Source organism: Rattus rattus, chromosome 13, assembly GCF_011064425.1.
Source record: "Rattus rattus isolate New Zealand chromosome 13, Rrattus_CSIRO_v1, whole genome shotgun sequence".
In the NCBI taxonomy this organism is placed as follows: Eukaryota; Metazoa; Chordata; class Mammalia; order Rodentia; family Muridae; genus Rattus; species Rattus rattus.
Window position 1 is genome coordinate 20294351 of NC_046166.1, and position 19352 is coordinate 20313702.

The 19352-nt window shown below is 49.1% G+C and overlaps 1 protein-coding gene across 1 annotated transcript in view; it reads left to right on the plus strand.

Annotated features, from left to right (window-relative positions):
• Lzts1 (leucine zipper tumor suppressor 1) overlaps positions 1 to 18620 on the plus strand; it is a 54957-nt gene extending 36337 nt beyond the window's left edge. Inside the window, exons 2-4 of the mRNA XM_032918545.1 lie at positions 8260 to 8737; positions 10877 to 11674; positions 15110 to 18620. Coding sequence (XP_032774436.1) covers positions 8393 to 8737; positions 10877 to 11674; positions 15110 to 15772 — 1806 coding nt within the window. The 5' untranslated portion in view covers positions 8260 to 8392 and the 3' untranslated portion in view covers positions 15773 to 18620. The remainder of the gene's footprint in view (positions 1 to 8259; positions 8738 to 10876; positions 11675 to 15109) is intronic.
• Positions 18621 to 19352: the final 732 nt, after the last annotated feature.

Genomic DNA, 19352 nt, shown 5'->3' on the forward strand with positions numbered 1-19352 from the left:
TATAAATGAAACCCAGATGGTCTTGTCCCACTAGTATCTAAAAACTGGGTTGCCAGCCTGTAATTTGAGGTGTGATCTGGTATATTCCCTTCGCACTGGAGCTTCAATATAGCCTCTATATCATGAAACATTTAGGCATAGGATGTAAAAGGTCCTTCTGGCACTCACATTATAGAAGGCCCAATGGACATGGTATTTGTCCCTTGTGGCTGCTGCAGAGTTTCAGAGTTTCTACTAAAGTCTCTTCATGCTCAGGTTTCCTCCTACCCCCTCCACAAGAATGGCATCTCTTAATAACAATCACAGTTACAGACCCTGCCCTGCCTTAGAGCGACAGACCCCTTTGCCCTTGCCTTGGGGCTTTGTGTATCTTCCTGCATTCTTTCCAAGCTAATAAGGAGCTTAGGTACCTGTTGCCCTGGAGGAATTCAACTAAAGACAGGGGCCTATAAAACCCAGACAGCTTTCAAGACCTCATTAGAATAAAACTTGGAAAAACTCTCATGTATGTGTCAAAATTGTCATATATAAGAGAGGTTTGGCAGCACAGTGGCTAGGTGTGAGCAGAGAACATTGCAATGGGCATAGCTAGGAGATGCTAGCACTGTGTAAGTAACATAACATTTGTATAAGAACCACATGGCATTCTCACAGGACATGTTAAAAATGTTCCTGTGAAATTCATGGGATTGGTTTCCTTTGTGGAGAGAGCTTGGGGTAAGGGAGGGGTTAGGGCAAATGTGGGTTAGAGTTCAACTCTGCCCTGTTTTATTTCTGAAATCAACACATCAGTACTTTAACGATTGTCAATACGTCATGGAGTGCTTGAGTACTTTTTAATTTTAATATTTATTTTCTGAGCTGGGTGGTGGCAGTGGCAGCACATGCCTTTGATTCCAGCACTCAGAAGGCAGAGGAAGGTGAATCTGAGTTCCAGGCCAGCGCTGCACAGAGAAACCCTATCTTGAAAAAACAAAAAATAAAACGAACAACAAGGACAAAATATTTATTTCCTGTGAATGAGTGTTTTTCCAGTGTGTGTATGTGTGTGTGTGTGTGTGCACTTTGTGCTTCCCTGGTGCTCTTAGGGGTTAGAAGAAGGTATTGGATCCCCGCAGAACTGAAATTACAGATTGCTATGAGCCACAATGTGGGTTCTGGGAGCTTAATCAGGTCTTCTTTGAGCCTTTGGGTTAATTTTGTGTTTCAGCTTTTTAAAAAACCTGTATTAAAATAAGAATGAAACACAAGAACAAAGGCGGCATAGTGGATTGCCAAGTACCAGACCAGCCAAGTTGAGACAGTACCCTGCGCGCAACTAGGGTCCTCCCCATCCAAATACTTGCTGCCCCCAATCCTTGTTATTTTCCTAAGACAGGGCCTTGCTATGTAGGCCAGACTGGTCCCAACTAATTATTATCTTGCCTGAGTCTCGGAAGGAGTACACCGCCATGTCTGGTTTGGGCATTCCTTTGGAAGTCCATTTTGAACATGCCCTCCCTCATCTTGGGAACTCAGGCAGCTGAGCCTGGAGTTGTGAGGGAACTGAGGTCATGCCATGCATTTTCTTGACCTATTCACCCTATCCTTGCTCCCATCTCTCATATTTCCAGTCCCCAGAGGGAAGCAGAAAAATCAAGTCTGTAATCCAAGGCCAAACTTTCTCCCCACAGTTCTTACTGGAGCCCCCAGAGCTGGATATATTCATGTATTTACGCTGAGCCAATCGAAGAGCCAGGCATTAGTGGCCACAGGACAATTGGAAGACTGAGCCAGGGGGTATTTTTCTGACAGGAGCACAGTAATTCTTACTAAATTCTCAAGAAGCCTGAAAACACAAAAGTGAATCAGACCCAGCCTCATGTTGTGATTGGAAGCTGAACCCAGGGAAGACCAATGGCTCTGCATTCACAGCAGTGAGACTTCAGTGTCGTACTGTGGTCTCTACCTGCTTCCAAGCTTGGATTGATACAGGAGCCGTGTGTGGAGTCTGTGTGGGATTCCATGTACAGGGACTATGGTCCTGGGTACTCCTCACACGGTATCTTTGACAGCCATTCCTGAAAACAGCAAGAGGGTTTGAGGCGTGGCTATGAGTGTCAGACCAGAAGCTGATTTGCCCTTCCTTACCTCACACCTCCAGCCAAGACCCCTCCAGCCAAGACCCCTCCCACAGAAGAACGGGTAGCCGTGGGAAGGAGAGAACCAAGTGGGGCAGCTAGGGCCTGCTCATTCTGAGCTTGGCCACTGACTTCTCTGACTGTGGGGAGAGGAAAAGGATATATATGCATGGGTGCCTAGTGATGTGTTTATAAAAAGATAAGGAATGCTAACACCCAGAACTTCCCCCCTAAGCCTGATGCTCATGGCTAGGGCCAACAGCTTTTCTCTGTGGGAAGGAAGTTGCTTTGGAGTTCAGACAGACTCTTTTCAACGTCATGTCTCTCCTTCCTCTTTCTGGAAGGGGATAAACAGGAACGGATCACATCTGCTTCTGCCCTGATTTCCTTTGGATAGGAGCATGCAAAGCAGGCATGGAGGAGCAGCAGAGGTATCTCACCCCTCTTCTCACCTGAGGGTCAAAAGCCAGGGCTTTGGTCATCAGGACCATTTCTTGTACTGGTGTAGAGAGATTCAGTGCACACTGGATCTGGAGGAGGATGACTTCTCCCACTAACAGGAGCTCATCTGTGAAGTCCCTAAGAGCTCATGTGGTCCAGGCTACCCTGCCACATTTAGAGGCTTCTTCCCTCTTCTTTTCCCCTCCAAAGTCTCCTGAGACTGTATGGCCCCTGCTTTTCCTCTGGGCCAATGAAGACATGTTTTGAGTGCTTTGGAAGCTGCCTCTTTGCCCTGTCCTTCAAGAGGAGAGAGGCAGCAAGTCTGATGGGGCTGAGTGAGAATAAGGCTGAATTACAACCACCTTTGCCAGAATGTTCTCTGAGTTGATGGTAGAACAAGTCTGTTGTGTTTATAAAAAGACAGAGTGAGGATATGCTCTATGGAGGTGTGGTGAGGTATGGGGATGGGGGTGCCTCAGTGGGCCCATGCTGAGACATCCCTTTCCCCTGAGGGACCAGCCACACAATTGTATAGTATAGAGTAAAGTTTATTCAGAGCATAGGGAGGGGAGTTAAGAGGGTAGTATGGCAGAGAGAGAGAGAGAGAGAGAGAGAGAGAGAGAGAGAGAGGAAGAAGAAGAAAGAGGAGGAGGAGGAGAGGAGGGGAGGAGAGGAGAGGGGAGGAGAGGAGAGGAGAGAAGAAGAGAAGAGAAGAGGGAATAGAGAAGTAGATTAGAGGCCGTCCATGAACTCATGGAGAAAATGGGGTAAGGGAATGGGAAGAGAGGGGACACAGGGGGAAGAGGGTCAGAGCAAGAGAGCACAAAGAGCAAGAGAGTGAGGAGGGGGCAAGCCGCCCCTTTTATAGCGTCAGGCGTACCTAGCTGTTGCCAGGTAACTGTGGGGGTGGAACTTAGCCGGAATGCTAACAGAGTCTCGACACTTAAGGAGAACTAAGCTTGCTTTCAAGGGAATCCTGGAGTACCCTTGAACTTTACAGCTCCCTGAGTGTTAAGACCTGATGGTAGTGTGCAGAATGCACGGGTTAACGGGCAGGACTGCTGTTCTTGGAACCCTCTGTCCACCCTTGGTCCACCTATCCCCTTTACTCCTAATGTTCTTTGACTTCTTCCAGTTCTGAGCACCCAGCACAAAAACTTATGCCCAGTGAGTCACCCAGGCTGCCACCCAGAGTGCCTGGAACCGGCTTGGCATTGGTACATAAAGGAATCGCAGGTGTGGCTGGAGGCTCCAGTGCTCGCTCGCTCTCTCCTTTCGTTTCTTTCTCAACCCCAGGGATTCACCTTGGTCACTGGGACAGGAACCAAACATCTCTGAGTCTACGTCCCCGACAGCACGTGGTAGCATAGATCCATGTGTATCTAACTGATGGTGTCATGCAGACCTGAGGTTCTAGCCCTGCATTGCTCAGCACTGAGCGGACTGACCAAGCTCTCTGAGCTGCTGACTAATCTCCTTTAGTTTTGTTCTGGGAGTCACAGATACATAGAATTTGGTTGCCACTGAATTCAAATTCTGTCAGAGATACGTGCCATGGACTGCATTTTAAATAAGAGTGTTACAGGCTAGAGTAAATATTAGAATATAATGTAAAGTGTGGAGAATAAGTGGATGGGTTACAGAAAGCTGGCGAGGGGTTGTGCTTTTCTAAGGCAACAGGAGGTGAGCTGAGGACGAAAGACGAGGGTGACTTACATGGAGCCCCAAGAAGGCTAGGCTGGCCAGCAGCCTAAGTGGACAAAGCCTCCTGTGCTCAGTGCACAAAGAGAAGCAGTGGGGCTGTTTCTGTGGATGTCAGTGAAAGACGCAGGACGTGGAGAGGAGCCCTGCTGTTTACTGTGAAAACTACAGGGAGCCTGGAAGGGTTTGCATTGTAGACGTACAGTGTTTGTGACGTGTGAAACGTGTGGAGAAAAGCATCGGCCATCTCGCCTTTGATTCAGGAGCCAGGGAAGAGGAGAAGGCAGGCATAGCAGAGCCATACACAAGTTTGTTCAGAAGGTTTATCACGTTCACTCCTTGTTGCTGAACGAGAATACCCTGACGGGAGCTACTTAAGGGAGTTTGAGAGGGTCACAGCCTATCAAGGCAGAGAAGGCATGGTGGCCAGAGTATGCAGCCAGGGCTCTTCACGGCTTTTGGAGTTTTGTTGTTTTGGGTTTTTTTTTTCTTTTTTGGCATGTATATATGTGTGTGTGTGTGTGTGTTCTGTGTGTATGTATAAGTACCCATGTATCCTTGTGGGCAAGGAGGCTAGAAGTTGATGTCATACATCCTTCTTGAGCCTACCTGTCTATATTGAAACAAGGCTTCTAACCTGAACCTTGGGCTTGTTGATTCTAGTCAGGTTGCTCGGAGGATCTTCCTAAGCACTAAAATTACAGGTGGGTCACCGTGCCCGCCCTATATTTACATGGGTTCTGGAATTCTGAGTTATATGATAATTAGCCTAAAGCCCCTTTCACCGGTGCACATGATGTCCCCATGAACCACTTGGACATTCTGTGGCCCCTGCAGGATCAATGTCCTAATTTAAAGCAGATGACGGGACACAGGTTTGTTCTACATTGTTGTCTTAGGGAGCTGGTCTTCTCTTTCCCCTGGATTCAACCTCTTATCTTCTGACTGAGAAATACATCTTTCCTCTGTATAGCAGGCTTACTACCTTTTGGAAATGAGTGATTTTGCCTACTCCTGTGTGTGCATGGTGTGCACGCATGTGCATCCTAGGGATAGAACCCAGGTCCTTGTGCTTGCTAGGTAACTGCCCTACTGTTTATGGAATTTTGAATAAAAGCCTGGGCTCTGGCAGTCCCAGGAAGCTAGGCTGTATCCTCTTCCATGCTCAGTATACCAATTAAAGAGACAAGCACTGGTGAAAACAATCAGAGAAAGGAGGTTTATTTGGTGTGGACATGCTGCAAGGAGGAACATGAGGAGTGAGTGACACTCCTTTTCCAAGTCTGTCTTCCGAGTAACTGGTTTGATTAGAAGGCTAGGGGTCCTGGTAAAAGGTGTAGTCCTGCCCATCATTGGCTCAGTGTCTCGTGAAGAGTGCTCCAAAAAATTGATCCCCCTAGCCCTGCTACTAAGATTCCCAGGGAAATTATAATTATTGGGGTCCTTTGTTTCAGTGTCTCCCAGAGTATCATCTCTGTTGCCAAGGCAGTCACATTATCAATGAGCTACATCCTCCAGCCTCCCAGAGCCCCCAGAACCCTTCTTGACTTCTCTTTCTCTCACTCACTTTACCAAATCCATTAGCAAACCCTATCAGACCAGCCTTCAAAGTATATTTAGAATGGTGCCCAGATATCCTACCCCAACTGAACTAGCCAATCAAGCAGCTGAGACCCTCAGCAGCCTGCTTACCCAGCTGCCATAGTGGCCTTCCACAGCGCAGGAGATGAAGTCGCCCCTTGCTGACATCACTGCCGCTCCTCCTTTCTGTCTCAGTCAAGCTAAAATCCTTGCAGTTGCCCAAGCTCCCTGCTCCCTGCTCCCTGGCACCAATCTGCAGGCTCTCTGCCGGCTGCTGCTTTTCCAGCCTACTCTGTCAACCCAGTAGCTCTCCCGTCTCCTGGATGATGTCTCAAATGGTGCCAGGGAACACACTCTACCTCAAGCACTCAGGCCTTTGGTACCTGTGACCTCTTGAAACTACTTCTCAGATTCCCATGGCTTGCTTCTCTGTTTCCGAAGACCTCTTCTAGTGCACGTCTGACATTACTGTTGCTATGACAGAGAGCCATGAACAGGATCATTTATAAAGCATATAGACATATTCAGCTCACAGTCTGAAGCCTAAAAAGTTCAAGAAGGGTAGAGCATTCAGATTTGATCAAGTCTTTCTTGCTGTCAAGAGGGGTGTTTTTTGAGGTTACCCCCCAGGGTGGGATTTTCAGGGTGCACATTCCAGATAGAGCAAGGGTCCAATTGTGTCTCTTTCCTGCTCCTGTGCTCTGCTCCCCCTCCTCCCCATTCCTTTTCTCCTTTTCTAAGAAGACAGGTTAATGTATTTTAATAGCAAACTTACAGGAACACAGACACCATTAAAAACGTGTACTTGCATGGAGGACAACTCTGTTAGAAAAGTCTAATGAACTGATGGAAGCTACTGTCTGATAAAAGGCTACGAACACCATTTAGTTGCCGTCAATAAGAAATTTACTTATTTTTAAAAAATCCAAATGCTGGCATTGTCCAGAAAATTTTACCAGGTTTATTTATAATTGTCATAACGTTGAACTGTTGAAATGTGTTCACTGAAACATTTTGCTTGCATTAGTGCCTGCCTTACATCTTGCATTTATGTTAAAAATCCACACACAAGTGAACATGGAGAAAGTGCCAATCCCTGATTCTGTCCCCTAGGTTTCCACTCGCAATCATAGACTTAGGTACCTTTGACCCCATGGAAAAAATATCTAACATTCAGAACTACTGATAACAGGAAGAAGAGAAAAAAACATTTTTTTTGAGAATGAAATGTTTCCCCTCATAGTGGACTCTTAAGCACGTTCTCTGCGTATGCAGCATGCTAGCTGGATTTCTTTTGGCATAATTGTTACGGGTTTGTGGCTAGCACAGAGGTTGGTGTCTTCAAAAGGCCAACCACATAGGCCTCACTTGCCTCCTGCAAGGCACCAATAGCCACACTCTGGAAGCACAGGTCTGTTTTGAAGTCCTGAGCAATTTCTCGCACCAGTCGCTGAAAGGGAGCCTGCAAATCAGAAGTTCAGTAGATTTCTGATGGCGTCGGATTTCTTGGAGTGCCACAGTACCAGGCCTATAATGATGAGGTTTCTACACCCCTCCAGTAGAGGGCACCCTCTTACGAGGTGCTTTTGTGCCAGTTCTTTCCTGGTTGCCTTACCACCAGTGGATTTGCGGGCAGTCTGCTCTGTATGAGCCATGGTATGAGCACCTCCTTACTTACCCGCCTTCTTTGACTGGAGCTCAGCAAGTGAGAGGCGGCACTGGCGTTAAAGAGCAGCGGCAGTGCAGCGAAGGCTGTGAACATAACTGAAGACAGATTCTTACTATGATGAGGCCTAGGTTTTTCCCACATCTTTTATTTGGCACACAGGGTAGGCCTGAACTCTCCATCCTCCTGTCTCTAACTTTCAAGTGATGGGATTAATAGTTCTGTGCTATCACGCCTGGAGTTCCTTTCCCTTACAGAGCCACTAATGTCATCTTTAGGCCCCCAGCATCAAGATTTCATCTAATCCCAGGGAGTTCAAATCACATTCCCAAATACCACAACCATGTGGCATTGGAGATTGAGTTTCTAATATTTAAATACTGAGGGGTGCATCTAAACTCTGGCACTTCCTGGGTATACAGAACTGCGTCCTCCCTTCTCAAGCTCCCCCCTTAAGCATCCTGACCTCTTGACATGGGTTAAATGGGTCCTGTAGACTAGATTTGGGCTGTCTATCCATATAACACTACAAATGAGTTCTGCAATCATATGTAATATCTCGGTTTCCACTGTATGCACAGTACATGTGCCCAGGTCATCAGAATGATAATAGACTCATAGAAGAGGCAGGGCTAGCATGTGACACACACCTCATTACCACCCAGGTTTCATGACAGGCATAGCACTCCTGAAATCATCACAGTGACAGTGCCATGCCTAGATCTATGACCTCTCTGTGTCTCTTCCCAGGTCCATGGCTCTCTCGGGCTCTGAGAAGCTTTTGCTCTGACCACAGTCCCCTGGCTGAGCCAGGACTACATTTCGCTGCCGCCGTCTCTCCAGGCCCCTCTTGTGCCCTGCAGGCCCTTGGTTCCGTATCACCATGGGCAGTGTGAGTAGCCTTATCTCAGGCCACAGTCTCCACAGCAAGCACTGCCGTGCTTCCCAGTACAAGCTGCGCAAATCCTCCCACCTCAAGAAGCTCAACCGGTATTCAGATGGGCTTCTGAGGTTCGGCTTCTCCCAGGACTCAGGCCGTGGCAAGTCCAGCTCCAAAATGGGGAAAAGCGAAGACTTCTTCTACATCAAAGTCAGCCAGAAGGCCCGAGGTTCCCATCGCCCAGACTACACAGCACTGTCCAGTGGGGACATGGGGGGCCAGACTGGAGTAGATTTTGATCCAGCCACTCCTCCAAAGCTCATGCCCTTCTCCAGTCAACTGGAAATGGTAAGTGAGGCCCTTGACAAAGGTGCTTGGGTTAAAAAGGGGAGGGGAGTTACAACCGGAGGAGAGGCAGTAGGGATGAGGACCCTGATACCCAAGTGTCTTGATCTCCGAGAGGCCCGATCAGCACCGGTGAGAGCAGAAGTATTTGACCTCCCTGCGGCAGTCAAAAGTCTATCCCTAAACCGGAAATCTTAGGATTATCCTGCAGCAAAGGGCAGAGGGGAAGTTCAAGCCTTTCTGAGCTCTACTGGAACGTAACAGGCATGGTTCAGGTCGGCCAAAGGCCAGCAAGTTCACAGGCCATGGAGGAAGAGAGGCTCTGTTATCGCCTGGAAGACTGGACAGGAAGATGAGGGTGCTCTCTGGGAGCCTTACGGAAGTACGCATTTTCCCGTGCCCTACCTGTGGTCTCTAGTCCCCTTGGCTAGAGAAGGGTCCCAGGGTTTCGTTCCTATGAAATGAGGAAGGATGCCCACAAAGAGCTCCCAGTGTTCAGAAACCTAGCTCCTCCAACAGTTCAGGGCTCTGAAGCCTCGCTGCTACTGCACGTTGGAAACAGTTCTCCCATTCAGTCTCCATGCTCACTCCCGGGCAAAGTCAATGGCTTTAAAGCACAGGTTAAACACCACTTACCGGAAATGCTTGGGAACGGGAGTGCCAGAGGTCTCAGAGTTGTTGTCTTTTAGATTATAAAGTATTTGCACAGGCATAATGAATCTCTAATAACAACAATCATTTATGCTTTGTGTATACCTGACTCACAAAGGCAGACAATGATTATACAATGTTTTAAATAATTTACGCACAAAACAAAATCCTCTAATGTGTGGATTTTTCCACTCTTAGCATCTTGTCTGGAGCATCTCAAACACTTGCGGATTCTGCAGAGTTTCAGATCTGAGATTTTTAAGACCAGGAATGCTCAATCTAGAATAAGAAAGGTGCCTGAGTTTGTGCAAAGCTCTCTAAACAAAGGCCTTGTGAAGGCACGGTTGTCTACTGAGGGAAGTTGCAAGTTTCAGGGTTGCTATTCCAAATCGTCTGAACTAGAAGCAGTCAGTGGTTTATAGCCTTGACCTAGGCTCAGTAGAAGAGGCAGAGTGCAAGAAAGTGATGAGCGTATATAGTCTGCTGTCCTTAGTGATGAGTGTATACAGTCTGCTGTCCTTACTGCACCATACCTGAGTCCCCATCTAACCTCTCCAGAGGGCTGGGTCCGGATGGCAGTGATGGTTACTAACACAGTGAAGGCCACCACTGAAGGCTTTCTTAGGTACAGAGGTTTTGTGTGGTGTGTTGTGTGTGTGTGTGTGTGTGTGTGTGTGTGTGTGTGTGTGTACATGTGCATTTGAGACAGGGTCTCACTACGAAGCCCTGGCTTCCTGGAACTCATGATATACACCAAGGTGGCGTGGAACTCACAGAAATCTACCTACCTCTGCCTCTCAAGTTACATGCCTGTAAAGGGGCGTGCCATCATGTCCAGCCTTAAGAGTCTTGTCACTGTCACCATCATCTCCTCTCCTCCTCCTCCTCCTGCTCCTCCTCCTCCTTCTCCTTAAAACGATTTGTTTACTTTTATTTTATGAGTGTTTTGCCTGCATGTATGCATGTGTGCCTGTCACCCACAGACTCCAGAAGAGTGTGTCAGATCCCCTGGAACGGGAGTTACAAAATGGTTGTGTACCACCATGTGAGTGTGGAGAATAGCACCTCGGTCCTCTGGGAGAGCAGCTAGTGCTCTGCGCCACTGCCTCCAGCTCCCTCAGAGCCTTTTTAAGAATGGTGAAGTGAGGTAGGTGAAACGGCTCAGCAGTTGAGGGCTTGCCGCCAAGCTGACGACGGGCGACCTGACTCCACATGGTGGAAGGAGAGGACTCCTGTAAGTTGTTCTCATCCCCATGTGTATTCTGTGGCATGTGTAAACACACACATGCATATACACCCATACTCACATGTACACAAGAAAGTTGGTCTATTCTCAGCCAGTCCGGAGCAACTGACAAGGTTTGCTATCAACCAAGAAGGGTTTCCCTCGGGCTCCATGCTCAGGTAGGCTCGTGAGAGTGCACCCACAGTGAGAAAAGTGGGTGAGTGTGGAAGAGACGCTCAAGTCTGTGTGGTCCTTTGCTTCCCCAGAGTTCAGACAAGGCGGCGGTGAGGCCCACTGCCTTCAAGCCTGTGTTGCCACGGTCAGGAGCCATTCTCCACTCTTCACCTGAGAGTACCAACCACCAGCTTCATCCCATGCCTCCAGATAAGCCCAAGGAACAGGAGCTGAAGCCAGGCCTGTGCTCAGGGGCACTGTCTGACTCGGGCCGGAACTCCATGTCTAGCCTGCCCACGCATAGCACCACCAGCAGCTACCAGCTGGATCCTCTGGTCACCCCCGTGGGGCCTACTAGCCGTTTTGGGGGTTCAGCTCACAACATCACACAAGGCATCATCCTTCAGGACAGTAATATGATGAGCCTGAAGGCTCTGTCATTCTCTGATGGGGGCAGCAAGCTGGCTCACCCAGGCAAGGTAGACAAGGGCTCCTCCTGTGCGCGTTCCCCGCTCTCCACGGATGAGTGCACCATCCAGGAGCTGGAGCAGAAGCTGCTGCACCGGGAGACTGCACTACAGAAGCTACAGCGCAGTTTCGATGAGAAGGAGTTTGCCTCTGGCCAGACCTTCGAGGAGCGGCCACGGCGGACTAGAGACGAACTGGAGTGCCTGGAACCTAAGAGCAAGCTGAAGCCAGCCTCCCAGAAGAGCCAGCGCACCCAGCAGGTACTCCAGCTGCAGGTGTTACAGTTGCAGCAGGAGAAACGGCAGCTGAGGCAGGAGCTAGAGAGCCTAATGAAGGAGCAGGACCTGCTGGAGACCAAGCTGAGGTCCTACGAGCGGGAGAAAACCAACTTCGCCCCTGCACTGGAGGAGACCCAATGGGAGGTAAGACTCCACTAGTCCGACCCAATGGGAGGTAAAGTCCCGCCACCCTGCCACGGCTTTACTGATATCCACCCCATCCTTGCTGGCAAGGCAGTATCAACACGGAGTGCTCAGGCCAATGCCGCTAGAGAGACAGCTTTATGACCAAGGAAGGGAATGCTGAGTGGACTAGCGTGGGGATGCTCTGAGTCAGGTCTGTGTTTCTTGGTCATTCCATCATCTCATCATCTCATGGCCCTCAGTAGCCCCGTCTTTGGTAGGAAAGCCAAACCCAGACAAGGGAGGCTCAGCCAGGCTGCCTAAGGGCTGACCTCACTTATGAGAAACACCTGTGTTTGTCTGATCTGAGGACCTGGGAGAAGGATTAGGCCTATTTGATGCTTTAGGGGAAAGAGTCCTAACTATATCATTAGTGGTAGGTCTCAGTGATGGAATTGCCCTTCCTTGCTGAGGCATAAGTGGAAATTCTACTTGGTTGGCTGAGATTTAAACACAGGGGAGGAAGAAAAAGGACAAACACACAGTCATTCTTTGGGGACAGGTTTTATTGTTTTGTTTTGTTTGGTACTAGGGGTTAGGCCTAGGACCTCCCATGTTCTAGAAAAGCACGCCATCGCTGATGTATTTCCTTCAGTCACTTTGGAATGAGTCATGTGAGTCTGGCCTCGCTGGAGAGCAGTCAGGGTCTCATATGTATCCTGCTAGTAGGAGAGCAGCCTTTTTTCCCTGAGTAGCATGCGTGCGTGCACGTACACACACACACACACACACACACACACACACACACACACACACACTCCCATGGCCCAGGTATGTGTCCATTAGTGCTGTTGTCATTCACTCCAGAGACTTCTCCATAAGGAAAGAGGACAATCGTTCTATTTATATCGATTAGCATCAGGTCTGGATGGCGTTTGGCTATCTATGAGCACCACAGCCCTGACTGCTCAGAGCTTCCCGTCCTCACGCTGTGACGTGACAAGTAGTCACAAGACAGGTGAAGAAAAGAACCTTTGTGTATTTCAGAGACAAGTAGTGAGTGTTGGCTTTTGTCATTCATCCTCATGGTCCTGTCTAAAACTAAGCCACAGACTGCCATGATCTTGTTCCCACCTTGGCTAATCAGTATACTTAGCAAAACAACAACAATAATAATAAGGAAAGAGTAATACATCCTCACAGAAGTATTGTTATAAACCCGTTTAGCTTAGAGACTTTAGAAAATGCTATGTTCTTCCATATAATCCTTATAACCATATTGAGACGTAGGAGTGTTACAGTTTTTCAATTCATCTTTAAAGAAACTGACACACAGATTATCTGTGGTCGCTGGTGAAGTGACTTGGCTAGCGTCTTATAAACGATAGATTCTAGGAGTCAACTGCAAGCACATGGATCAGACGTTCACATTGTTATTATTTATTGGGGAAGGGGGCATGTGCTTGCTACAGCCTAAATGTGTAGGTCAGAGGTCAACGTTACAAAGTTGGTTCTTACTTTCCACCGTGTGGGTCTCAGGGATGGAACTCATCAGGGTTGGAGACAAATGTGTTTGTCTCACGAGCCATTTTACCATCCCCATCCCAGAGTTCACATTTGTAATTGCTTGCTGTCTCCATGTCAAGGTGTGCCTGTGTCGCTTGGTTCATAAGCGATTCGATCTGGATTCAAAGCCTGTGCTTTAATGTGATTCTGTCCTAACTCCCTCTATCAAACTAATGTAGGCTTGGTGTGTTACTCAGGTTGTCTTTGTTTGGTCGTTGTAACAAAATGCACAAGATATGCAGTTTACAGCAAGAGCTTATTCTGCCTCACAAAATTAGAGGGTTCACTTCATGATCAAATTGTCTAACAGACCCTGCTGCTTTGGGCCTGTGATGAAGTAGCATATCATATGGGAGCATGTGGCCATGCAAGTGTCATCTCACGGCCAGGAAGCAAGGTGAAAAAAAATAAGGGTCCAGAGTCTGACAGTCCCCTTCAAGGGCCATTGACCTAAACACTTTCCACCATGCCTAACGTCTTAGAGGTTCCACTACCCCTCACTCTCAGGGTTAACTGAAAAACTTTAACATCTGCGCTTTGAGAGACATTCAAGGTCAGTACTTGGCCGTGTCAAAAAGTTCTGGGCTCTAACTATGCATGGTGGTGAGGCTAAGTGTTCTCCTCTACATTAGAAGTAAAGGGGGAACTTTACTGGGAGAGGAAATAAAGGAGAAATACAGGGTTTTATGCTAAGGGTCCATTGTGTAGTGCCAAGGCCCTGGTCTTTCTTCTTCCTTCTTTCTTCTTTCTTCTTTCTTCTTCTTCTTCTTCTTCTTCTTCTTCTTCTTCTTCTTCTTCTTCTTCTTCTTCTTCTTCTTCTTCCTCTTCCTCTTCCTCTTCCTCTTCCTCTTCTTCTTCTTCTTCTTCTTCTTCCTCTTCTTCTTCTTCTTCCTCCTCCTCCTCTTCCTCCTCTTTCTTCTTCCTCCTCCTCCCCCCTCCTCCTCCTTCTTCTCTTTTTCCTTCTCCTCCTCCTCCTTCTTCTTCTCCTCCTTCTCCTTCTCCTTCTTCTTCCTCCTCCTCCTCCTCCTTCTTCCTCCTCCTCCTCTTCCTTCTTCCTCCTCTCCTCCTCCTCCCCTCCTCCTCCTCTTCCTCTTCCTCTTTCTCCTCCTCCTCTTCCTCTTCCTCCTCCTCCTCTCTTTTGATTTATGGTGGGGATCAAACCCAGGCCTTCATGCAAATACTAAGCGTGTACTTTAAAAAAAAACTTTTTCTTTTATGCTTTCTTTCTTTTTTAGTCAGAAGTGGGAGGAAGTATCTGAGACAGGCTTGATATGGATAGGCTGGCGTGTACTGCCACTCCTAACCATATCATGACCCCAACTAATGCTTATGACCTCAAAGTACCAAGGCCCCAGAGACACGGTGATCTGACTCAAATGTGCTCTTGGCCCAACTTTGATGGCCAATGGGTGTTCAAATGGCGGAGAAGCCAGGAAGGGAGGAAGACCGCCAGTTCATTGTTTGGCAGATGGATACAAGACATGTGTGGGCCAGGTTGTATGGCTAGCTTTGGGGGTATAGCAGGACAAGGTAAAATGGTCCTTCCCCCAGAGATGAGTGCAGTGGTGAGGATTGGGTGTTGGCTCCCTGAAGCCAGTATCCCTGGTGTTAAAGGTAGGTGGTAGAGCTCAGAGCATTGGCTAGAGTAAGCAGGTGATTGTTGAGTTGCATATAACCTTGGGTATGAGCATAAACTCGCGTGTAGAACCTGAACTGGAGATGAGGTAGGCACTTGGAAATGCATAGATTGTTTACATGCAAAAGAACTGTTTGAGGTGTCTTGTCAGGAGTAGCCTGAACCCTTTAGGAAGTGGTGATGTCATCTCGGTTAGGATAATGCCAATCACTTCTGGCACTGATTCTCACCCTTTCTCACCCCACCCTTGGCAGGTGTGCCAGAAGTCAGGTGAGATCTCTCTTCTGAAGCAACAGCTCAAAGAGTCCCAAATGGAGGTGAATGCTAAGGCCAGTGAGATCCTTAGCCTGAAGGCACAGCTGAAGGACACCCGGGGCAAGCTCGAGGGAATGGAGTTGAAGACACAGGACTTGGAGAGCGCCCTGCGCACCAAGGGGCTGGAGCTGGAGGTCTGTGAGAATGAACTGCAGCGCAAGAAGAATGAGGCAGAGCTGCTGAGAGAAAAGGTGAACCTTTTAGAACAGGAGCTGCTGGAGCTGCGGGCCCAGGTGGCCCTGCATCGAGATGCAGCACCCCTGGGCCCTCCAGGGATTGGGCTGACTTTCTCAGAGGACATCCCTGCTCTGCAGCGGGAGCTGGATCGGCTGCGGGCTGAGCTGAAGGAGGAGAGGCAAGGCCATGACCAGATGTCCTCGGGATTCCAGCATGAGCGGTTGGTGTGGAAGGAAGAGAAGGAGAAAGTGATCCAGTACCAAAAGCAGCTGCAACAGAGCTACTTGGCCATGTACCAGCGCAACCAGCGTCTAGAGAAGGCCCTGCAGCAGCTGGCCCGTGGGGATATTGCAGGGGAGCCCTTTGAAATTGACCTGGAGGGAGCTGACATTCCCTATGAGGATATCATAGCCACTGAGATCTGAGGGGCCACCTCGGGGATGGAGGGCTGGGGACTAGACCCCAGAAAGCAGGGAGGACTGAGCCTGTCCCAAGAGCCCCTCTGAGAGAAGCCACCTCTGGGGTCCAGATTCAGGAGTCCCCAGTGGTGGGTAGGGGTTACCACATAGCCTTTCCTCCCCTCCTGCCTTTTTCAGCCTAACTAACCCTGCTGCTTATAAGACCTTGATCTGCGAACCCCAAGCTCTCCCAGAGGTGTGCTTGGGGAGCTTTATGTGCTGGTTGAGGTTTCTCTTGACTTTGGTCTCATTCAAAGTAGTGAGAAAGACACCCCATCAGGAAAGGGGGCAACTGCCATACAGGCCAAATGGCCACCCAAGGACAGAAACATTTTCCCTGTTGTCCCTAAACCCCCACCATCCCCTGGGCATCTTGGGATGCCTTTGGGAATAGAAAGAAGCCATGTGTAACCAGAAGCCTTGGACCTTGTCTTCACTACAGCCTGTTCTGCTCTGACTGTGGTGGTAGAGGGGTTGTGTCGCCACATAGTTGAGCCAGCAAGTCATGGGAGGAAGGGGTAGATGGACAGTCTGCCATTACGGAACCTTTGCAGGTCTCAAGAGGTCCGGGTGGGAGTTGAAAGGAGAGAACCAAGGCAGACGGGGAGTGGAGTCCAAAATGAGCTGCATAGCCCCTTTGACCTCAGTGGTCACTCTTTTTAAAGCCATAGACATTGGGGGTCCCAAGTGGGGTACAGGGAACTGACATGAGACATAGATTCTCAGCTGTGCCAGGGGATCCTCCTCAGCCTCCAATATTGAATGTTTTTTCTTTCCAGAACACTAGACTCTGGCTTAGATCCAAAATAGCCCATCCACTTAGATAGTGTGCATGGGAGCTGGACATTAGCCTCCCTTGTCTGTGGCCCAAGTCAGCAGCTTCTCTTCCCCTTATAGCATTGTCAGTGTGCTGATAGGCTGCCGTCCAGGCAGGAGAGATACAGGGTGCATAAAAAGAGCCTTATAAATATCCCAAACCACCCACTTTCCTCCCTCCGTGTGGCAGCACCCCAGGCTGTAAGAATTCAGTCTAGAAAGCAGCATGTGAGCTTGTGGGAGCCTGGCCTTGTCTTTTGAAGATAGCCAGATCTAGGGGCAGAGGGAAGTGCAGTTGCTTGGTTGAAGGAATTATCTTCTCTCTCCTTCCCACTTCCATTCTGTGTTTTCCAAAGCAAGCCAGATCAAGCAGGCAGCCAAGCTGCTCCATATTCTATTTTTGGCCCTTACCACAGCTGTTGTTGGTAGGACACCCAGCCCTTGCTGGATTCCTGAGCCATGTGTTTGCCTGGTGGGCGGGACCCAGGATATTGGAGATGTAAGGGAGGGTCTGTGTGCTTGGTAGTCCAGGAACCAACCTGAGTTCTACCTCCCTAATGCTGGTCCTTAAGAGTCCCTGGGTGGATCCCAGCCCTAGTGACCTTGTCTTCCCATGGGCTTTCTTCCCTTCCTCGTATCTGCAGGCTAGGTGCCTCCCCTGTACGTGGAACTACTTTCTGTCCCTGCGGTTAGATTGGCCCTCTCCTACTACTGACTTTCAATAGCACACTATTCTCTGGTCTACCATTGCCCAGAGTCACATGCTCACTTAAATCTGGAATCTACAGGCCAAAGACGACTCCCCCAACTCGCACGGTCACACACTCCACTGAACACAGGTCACAGCCCAGTTTAAAGAGTCCGTAGCCCTCAGTTCTCAGTTGTGTACCAGTCTGTGCCTTGTCTGAGTCCTTCCCATTGAGACTGTCCAACAGACAGAAAGAAAGATGGGGGTTTCCTGCCTCTCTCTAGATTGAAGGACTCCTTCCTCTGAGAGAAGTCCAGAAGTCCAGTGCTATGCTATGGAGTCCTTGCCCAGAAGCAGACACTAGGCCTGGGCAGACCTGTGCTCTATCTGTGCAGGGTGCCTTCCGTTCACAGGGGTTCTGCCCAGTGGTCCTGCCAAGGTCATCGTTGGGACCTCTGCCTGGGGATTGCTTACCCTTTAAGATGGCAGATGCCTTCCCAAGACTGCTGTCAGCCTGAGATCCCAAGGTAGCTCCAAGACGCAACTGTGCTGTAACCTAATAACCTTGCCTTCGTGTGGGCTTTCTTTCCTCTCCTGTCCTAAAGCATCCTCACTGTTTGTGGCCCATGCCCATGTTGGACGACTAGATGGAACAGTGACTGAACAGGGCCTCAGGTGTGCAGGTTCAGGGCAGACAAGTAGTCTGCCACACCTCGTCTCTCAGCTCCATACTGCTTCCCAGAGGTGTCTGGTTCCAGACTGGCTGCTCTCTGAAGGAAGAACGGCAGCTAGCATCACCTCACAAGGAAGGGCCTTGTAGTGTCAGACTCCCACGGGGTACCTCCTTGCTCGATTTTGTCCTCTCTCGGCACACTTGAACTTTAGCATGATAACGTTTTTGGGGGATCGGCATCACTGAGAGACACTTGCTGATCCTCTCGTTGCTGGCTCCAGCTTGGGCTGTGTCTCAGGTAAGAGAGATGTCCAAGGGAAAGCCAGGCTGGACCAGAGATTTCCCTAGGACCTGAGTTCTCCTCAGACGCCATAGAACAGGCCACAGTGCCCCTCAGTGGAGACTGCTTTCCCTCTTGAACACTGGAGCCCTCAGTAGAGGCTGGCTTCGAATGGACTGGCATTTGGAAGACCGAGTACATAGTTATTTTTCTCTTCCCTGTTTCTGGTTTGCTTTGCTCTTGATGGCTTCGTTTTGTTTTATTTTTGAAGTTCTTTGTTGGCTCCGTAAACTATTTCTGCTACTTTTATGTTTTTATTTATGAATAAAGAATGCCATTTCTCATGTCTTCACAGTCACCTTTGTCTCTTCAAGCTCTTATCTGCTCCCCTGCTATGATATGCCAGGCAACTCCTGGTGGCCTCTCCCTTTGGAACCTGAAAGCCAGTGTCCCTTTGTGCCAGCTGGGGCACTCCTCACTTAGACGCCTTGAGGAAGGCAGTCCTGTGACCTGCGTAACCCTGCCTTCACCAGTCTGGTGATCTTACTTGTGATGCTGTCAGCCTCTGGGCTGACCCAGAGGAAGGAGGAGGAGACCAGGTGCCAGTGACTTCAAAAGCTCCTTCCCAGCCTCAGCCTCTCCCCTCCTCCCTCCACCAGCTGCTAGCCTCCTGGCCAGCCTTCGGCCCAGTCAGTGCATATGGCTTTTTGGCAAGGGACTAGAGTAACTATTGTTGTCACTTCTCCAGGCCCCTAGGTGAGAGTGCCATTAGCACAGCCACCATCTGTCCTGCCTGCATGGTTCTAACTTCTCCCCTCCCCCAACACACACATACACTCCCCAGTTCACCTTGATGGGCATTCCCTGTTTTGAGTTCAAATCCTAAACCCCCAAAATAGCCACTATGGTTACAGAAGAGAGAGGGACACACAAAGAGAATCAAAGGCCTATGGGCATAAAGCAGTGCCTCTGGTCAGTAGAAATTGCTATTAGGGAAGGTGGCCAAGATCTCTTCCTAGCCCCAGCTAGGACTGTGCTTTTCATAATAGCCCTACACTCTGGATGGCTGGCCCCTCCTCTTCACTAGGGG